Here is a 7,850-nt window from a genome sequence, read left to right as displayed (position 1 = left end):
GCAGGAGGGAGTTACTGAAATTTTTATTGTATCCTAATTGGCAAAAATTTGGCAAATCATTATTTTAAGTGAGATACTAGTGATTTTGGAAGACTAACTTTCATGTGATGGTAAGGATAGAAAATAACTTTGAAGTGCACATATTACATGTCCTTTGATTGTTTATATTGTTCCATGAACACTTTAATATAGTGTAAGCTATAGTACTAAAGAAAAGGTTTTAAAAATCTTATCACAGTGACAAATTTTGCTAAGAGAATATGAATTTCATCCCTTGCTAAAAACAACTTTTGAATTGCATTAAAATGAAGAAATACCTTCTTTTAAGTCAAGTGTGAGCAGGCCTAGTCAAAACATGCTGCATATAGATCAACTGAAAAGTACTTGTATGATATTTGTACACTATAATTTTCATAATCAATGGCACTTTTTTACTGGATTGTCAAGTAATTTTTTTAATATTTACAATTAAAAATCATCTAAAACATAAGAAGAATAGCATTCTTTATTGCATTTTTTGTCTTGTTTTCTGATAAAGTGCTCAAATTAAATGCAAACATCTTGCTACCATGAGAAATGTAAGGTGCTCAGCACATTTTAATCCTTTGAATCAGGAAGGGATGTTAGTAACAGACATCAGTCTGGGAAAAGTGGAATGCTGCAGTAATTTGGGGACATTGGAACTCCATCCTGAGAGCACATAGTCCTTTCACAACACTAGCTCAGCTGATATGATAATTAAATATTCAGAGTGGATAAAAATATGACTGCATTTAATTTCGTTTTCACAGTTGATTCAATTCTTCAGAGTTGAAGATTATGTGATATTGAGGGAAAAGAAAGAACTTAGCAATTTATCATAGCAATATAGTTACAAGCAAATGAAACATACTAATATTTAAAAATAGACAACATTTTTAACTGGGCAAAACAGGCTTCAATATAGGCAAGAGGGTAGAAATTTCAAATGCTTTTCAGCACATCAAAGTAGAAATTACACTGAACATAGTATCTATGCTCTGAAGGAGTTTCAGAAAGTCCTACATGATAATACAATTATTTGACTTTAGAGATAGTGCAAATTAATATTATGATAAAGCTAATAACTCCTGCTTCTGAGTAAAAACTGGAAAACATTAAATAAGAAAAACATTAGCCAAGACCTTTCAAATGTAATTTTGATAGAGTGTCCAGGTTCAGCTTCTATCACCCACTCACAATTCAAGGAATCTTTATAATACCCTGGCCAGCCTGGAGAAAGGATTACTCCACTTGGAGATGAAAAATGCCCACCACATGGAGCTAAAAGTGAAACAAAGAGAAAGGTAAATAATCCAAATTTATTAAATGCAATTCATAATTATCACTTTCAATATAGGACAATTAGAACGAATAAAGATTGAAAATCCAGTTGCAGGAAGACGCAATGGCTTCAAAGCTGACAGGCTCTATGGTGTTCAGAATTAGATGGAGATAACTGAATTAAGACAATAAAAAGACAAAACAAACTGTTCAATAATTCTGAAAAAAATTTTTTCCCTACTGTATTCTTATGTGTATAATACATTTTCCTGCATTGAAGAACATAAACAAAACATAGTCTCTACAAAGTGTCATTATTTTTGCTTGTACTTGTGGACAGAGAGACTTGAAAAACTTGCTAGTTTCAGCTGAGTATAAAGCTAGAAACCAGAGAACTGTTGTTTTAACTTTGACATGAATCCACTGTCATACCACATATATTTTGCTTGGCATGTTGGCAGTTCAAATTCCTCATTCATGAAAAAGACACACTTACCATTCTTACAAAGATTAGTTGATATTTTTTAATTGGAAAATATATATAAATATTGTAATATATACTTCTGGAAGCAGTAATCATGCAGAGGGGAAAGATCACCTGCTTCAACCTGCTCAACAGCTTGCCTTATCCTTCCCAGGATGCCACTGGCCTTCTTTACTGCAAGGACACATGTTTAACTTGGTATCCACCAGGACACCCAGGGCCTTTTCCATTTAGAGAGCAGAAGCATGTTACTTTGAAGGAAGAGAAAGCTGCACCATAGAGTTTAATAAAATCATTGTTCCAGTGGTCTTTATGCACACAAGGCTACTCAAAAAAAAAAAAAAAAAAAGCTATGTGTCATAGCTGACTATTCCTATTAGTGTGTATCGCAAAGAAGTTGGAAAGGTCGTACTGTACTGTTGACAAACTAGTGTCTCTACTTAAAATAGTGTAAAATATACAACATTTTCTGACAAAAACATGTCTATTTATTAAATTTCTGGTTGTGATTTTTTCACCAAATACAGCCTGCAAAACCTTTTGGTTGCTCATTTAGACAAAGGAGCACAGAACATATCATTGTCTATATTATTATGGATTTCTCCATTACAAAAAATAGATTAATTTTTCTCTCTTTGACACAACTTCAAGTTGAAGACCATGAATTATTACACATTTTTCTGATCTTCATTTTTCTCAGGAGAATACCAAGATCCTATATTAAAGTTATGAATTGTTGTAAATAGCTTTTTTTGGGGTTTTTTTAGGACATAATGTTCCATCTTTTCCCTACTGTGCAGGGAAAAGGAAGTTATAGAGTTCTAGAAGTTGTAGAGTTCAGAATTCAGTATGTTGCAAACACTTCTAAATATGCAGCTGTATGCTTCATTTTTTACTCACTGATGGATTTAAAGTGGGTGCTTCTCACCTTTTACCTTAGAGTCTCTTTTGCATACTACCTTCAGTAAAGAGTGCCAGTTAAACAAGAAGGTGTTTAAACTCATATTTACCTCAACAACCAGAAGGTTAACTCTACAGCATTCATAATCTCTATATTTTATTGTATATACGCCCTTTTAAATATTCATAATATGTATGCAGCCCGTAAACTACAAAATATATTGACAAGAATAGGAACCAGGTGGCCTTATTCTGAGCCAGTACACTCCCATAGTTAGAATACAGTATAACTAAACTTGTACAAAGTTCCATATTCTCACCAAATTTTCATGACACAGGTTGCATTTACAATACAAAAAGCTCCAAACCTCTGTTACAAAAATATTCCTATGAATAGTGCATTAAAAATAATGCATACTGGAAGATTGCCTAAATTTGGAATAGTTTCTCTTTTTTATTTAGGAGTGTTTTGTTTCTGGTTTTCTTTAAAGAAAATGTTTCTTACCTTCCTCTGATTTTGGCTCTTGCAGATAAATATTCAAGGAATTTTTTTTATTTGACTTTCACCATCACATGCTGGTTTTCTAAACCCAGGAGTAGTTCCCTTCAGAATAGCTGAGCTACTAGGCTTATCTCAAAGAGCCTTGTTTTTTAGAAAATAAAGCTCTCCAGACATCTTGCCAAAGGATTGTTTCCCTGACCTTTTTTACACTGATTTTAATCCCTTGCTCTTTCTTATAGTTCTATTTGATGGTTGTATGACAGATTGATACCCAATGCCCATTTGTTCAAAATGAAACTCTAGAAATATAACACAACTAGAGGTTGTTATCAAGCAGAATCTCTTTAAACACAGACCTATGCCAAACAGCAAAAAAAAATTCTTAGTCTGATCTAAGAATTCTCACAAAGTCATTTGTATTTAATTCTTTGTATAGCAAGATGCAGGGGGTGAAAAAGGAAATTTCTGTATGTGAGCATGAAAAAAGCTTTTAGGATAACAGGCTATTCACAGAATTACTAAACATCTTGTAGATTCATAGTTTTAGATGGTTTTTTTTGAAGAGCTTTTCACTAATGCTATGGAATGGCAGGATATTTGCAGAAAACCTTGCAGGAGTTATGCAGAAAGACCAAGGTTAGAGCTTCAGCATGGGTACAGCAGCACAATATTACAAGAGATTATGGGAAAATCCTCCATATAGCCCTCACACAGGAAAGATGAAAGGCATGACAACAAGAGTCCCAAATTCAAAATTGTCAGGGAGTAGCAAAAGCAGGACCCCTCCACTAAAGAAAAGAAGCCAGGAACCAGGGATGATCACTTGTATGCACACACACACACACGCACACACACACACACGCGCACACAAACTGAGTTAGTGCCTTCACAGACAGATCCAGCTCCACCTGAGAAATGTGAGCAGGAGTGAATTGCTTAGAGTAAAGGGGTCTGGTGACAATCAAGCAATCAAGTGACTGTCTGAGCTGAAATAGGATCCTGGGCCATGGGCAGGGCTGGGAGGAAGTCCCAGCAGAGGCTAGCCAGGATTGCCCTGAAAAAGGAGTATGTTGACCCTGTTCATCTGCACCAGATTATTAAAAAGTTCCCTCCTGCATACTGTAATTTCTGGCATTCTTTTTGGAAGGAAAGCTGGAATCAGTCACATTCCTAGTCAGTATGTGGAGTTTATGCATATGACTTGATGTCTGTGACAATGAAATTATGAGGTATTAGTAGAGCTTATATCAAACAACTCTGTTTTACAGACAAAGGTGTACACAATCAATAAAACTTCTGAACACCCTAACAGACCAAACTAAATTGTTAACTTAAAAATATTTTCATTTGCCTTCCTTTTTTATCGTAAATTAAAAAAATACATCTAATTCTACAGCTGATAAAAAACAACAAATATACCTGTGTCTCAAACTTTAGGATTTCAACATATGTTCCACTCAGAGTCTCAGATCACCTATGGATCAGATTATCATTGTGCATGGACTGACACTTAAAAATATTCCCAGTAATTTAAGATTTTAATGTAACATTGAAAATGCAACTTTATATTTTATTAGCAATGTTGTACAGATCCATGAATCTTATAATAAAGAAAAGGTATTATAGCCTATCTTGTCTAGTGAAACTGACACACCTTATACCTATGAAACAATAATCATTCATCATAGAAAATAAACATGGATGCAAAGCATATTATAAGCAGTCACACTAATGTATTAAAATTGTGCAAATTTTGTCAGGAAGGCAGTCACAGTGAAAATAAGAACTAAGCTTTTGTTTAAAGTAGAAACTAACAAACCATAAAGCAGTGATTATATTATTATTGATTAAATAATTTTTTAATCATTACAAACAGCTGAATTATTTTTTTTCCCCTTTAGGTACAAAGATCTTAGAGTATAGACAAGTAATGAAGAAAAGATTATATTTTAGTGTCAATTAGTATAAACAAGTCTAAGGAACTATGTATAACACTGTGTTTTTAGGCTGCAATGTATGAAAGTACTTCATTTCTATAAAAAGAAAAATCAATTGCAAAGAAACTCTTCCCCAGCCTAGGAGTCACTGTGGATAGAAGAAACACAAGTACTGCAACAGAGAGCTAAAACATCTTAAACAGCTTTAAATACCATAGCCGAAGACCCAAAGGAATCAACATCTTCATTCTAATCTGATATTGTATCAGCAAGAACAGAAGCACTGCGCTGTTCATTTGCAAAAATCTCAACTTCATTTGGTGACAATTTGAAATGCATTATATCAAGTTCTTCTGAATTAGAAATATTTTACATACCTCCACATTTAGGAATAGGTCCACTCCACATTACTTTTCCATCCATTAGCATACAAGTGATTGTTTCAGTTCCTTGTGTTTTAATAAATCCTTCTTCACATATAACAGAAATTGAGCTCCCCAGCTGAAAGTTGTCACCAAAACGCCGAGCATTGATCGGGACTCCAGGATCCGGGCACTCGTTATGTCCAAATGCTTTTTAAGAGAAAAAAGAAAAGTGGGAGAGGAAATAGAACTCTTGCAAAGAAGACAACATTTTTAAGATTTTGTTTGCTAGTAAGAACAAACAATTTATATTAGGAAACAAAGGGAAAAATAAGAAACAAAAACTTGCTCAACTGCAGAAAATGTAGAACAGTATACTTAATGACTTAAAATATAAAGTTATTCCAGAATGAATCTCAGCTTGGACAGCTTGTTGCTGGCAGATTTCAGGGATAGCTAAATTCTTCTTTCCATCAACACCCATCCTATTTAATGTTACAATGGGACAGAATGTTCCTTCAGAAGGGCAGGGAAAACATCTATGTATGATACAAAAACTTTACTCATCTTTTGTTTATGTAATTCACTAGCTCACCATTTGAGCCATACTGACCTTCATGGCCTTGATCCTACCATCTTTTATTTTGTTTCCTGTATTGAGAGCTGGTGAACAGTCACAAAAACGGTTATGTTGGCAAAGAAAAAAAACCTGAAACTTTGAATATTTCAAGTTTAGGTCTGGGTTAACTGAAAAAAATGATTTCCCTGTATACATGTAGATACTATGACACAGACTGTTCATGTCTTTTACTACAGAATATACCTTGCTTTTGGAGAAGAAAGACCATCTTCCTACCAAAAATGAGAAAAGTCATATTTGTAGCATTATCTTTAAATTATATGCATTAGTTATTGTATTTTGTTGTTTTATTGATGAAGAATACTGCACATACATCTCATCATTTTTAAAATGTTGATTTTTCTGTGAGAACAAACATCCACCTTCCTCACATATGATGACTGCAAATTGTATCTTCATAAATATGTTTACATGTGGAGACACCAGAATGGACAAAGTCCTAAAAATATGATTTTCACTTTTTTCCCTGCAGTTTTCCTGGTGCGTCTGCTAGACAAAACATATACAAATCCCCCCATGAATTTTTCTTCTTTTAAAAAGTAGTATGTCAATAACTTAGCAGAAAGATTTCTCAGATGTTCCATTACAGAGGTATTTTAAATCATAACAGACAAGAGAAAGCATTTATTTATTGACATTTTGACTTAGGCAATGCCAGATATATATTGGGAATGAAAATAGTGCTTTCATTGAATAATTGTCTATCATTCAAAGATGGCATTAAAAATTATGCATTCCCATACTTTTTCAGAGGAGTTACAAAAACTTTTCCAATACTTTATTCACAGTCATCATTTTTAGGGAAGGCATTGATTGTCTGTTTTTCGTACTACTTTCAGACAACCCAGAGATAGATTTTCAATATTGTTATCTATAAATGTAGATAAATGTTGTCTCCAGTTTTAGCTTGTTTGTGTGTGACACCAGTTTATTAATGCTGAAAAATGAATTAATTGCTCTGTATTTCAGCTCAGGAACTGCTGCCACTGCTGCTCCTATGAAATCAATTGTAGTGCACAGAATGACTTTGGGAGGCAAGATAGTGAAAGACAATCTGTCCCACCAACAGCAGTCACTCTCTTAGTCTAGCCTGGCTACAGTTACATTACTTGATGAGCACAATTCAGTCTGCTGATACTTCTAAAAAGCTTCATGGTGGAGCTGTAATATTAACTACAAGCCTTAGGCTTAAAAGAAGAACACATGGGTATATCATAAATTAATATTTTACTAGTAATCAATAAATCAAGAAACCATGGAAAAGTTCCTTATGAACTATTACATGTAAAGAGGAGATCCAGTTTTCCTGGCATTTATACTCATCAGCTACCATGACTGCACAGGTATATTAAGCAATATCAGGAAAAATGCCAGGAAATATATTCATATATCAGGGTGATGGTGATATTCTGCTATTAACTCAGAAGAATATTAAAATACTCATTTTGCATTAAAAACAAAACAAACAAACAAAAAAAACAAACAAAAATATAAGGGAAGGAACTGCAGAGATCTCATGAGATAGGAAGGCAGGAATGTAGCTAATCACAACTCATCTCATCTGTCATGGGTTAGCAAGCATAGCCCCGGAAGTGATGTTCTTGCAAAGGGGTGCTTACAGCTTCCTCTGTGATCTGACAGAACCTATCAGCTGGCCAGTTTGAATATGGACAATTCTTTAAGCCACTTAAAGTTGTGACCGCCTCTGTGATCCACACTTCAG

At 34.1% G+C, this 7,850-nt stretch overlaps 1 protein-coding gene across 2 annotated transcripts in view; it reads right to left on the bottom strand.

Annotated features, from left to right (window-relative positions):
- The window catches only part of CSMD3 (CUB and Sushi multiple domains 3), a 621,464-nt gene that overhangs the window by 248,675 nt on the left and 364,939 nt on the right, over window positions 1-7,850 (bottom strand). For both annotated transcript variants that reach the window (XM_008642636.2, XM_017746102.1), the window contains 2 exons: window positions 5,503-5,697; window positions 1,164-1,302 (listed from right to left, as the gene is read on the bottom strand). In XM_008642636.2, coding sequence (XP_008640858.1) covers window positions 1,164-1,302; window positions 5,503-5,697 — 334 coding nt within the window. The remainder of the gene's footprint in view (window positions 1-1,163; window positions 1,303-5,502; window positions 5,698-7,850) is intronic.

This window comes from Corvus brachyrhynchos, unplaced genomic scaffold (genome assembly GCF_000691975.1).
Source record: "Corvus brachyrhynchos isolate BGI_N302 unplaced genomic scaffold, ASM69197v1 scaffold28, whole genome shotgun sequence".
In the NCBI taxonomy this organism is placed as follows: Eukaryota; Metazoa; Chordata; class Aves; order Passeriformes; family Corvidae; genus Corvus; species Corvus brachyrhynchos.
Note: the sequence above shows the minus strand (reverse complement) of the source record. Positions and strands in the feature narration are given on the sequence as shown.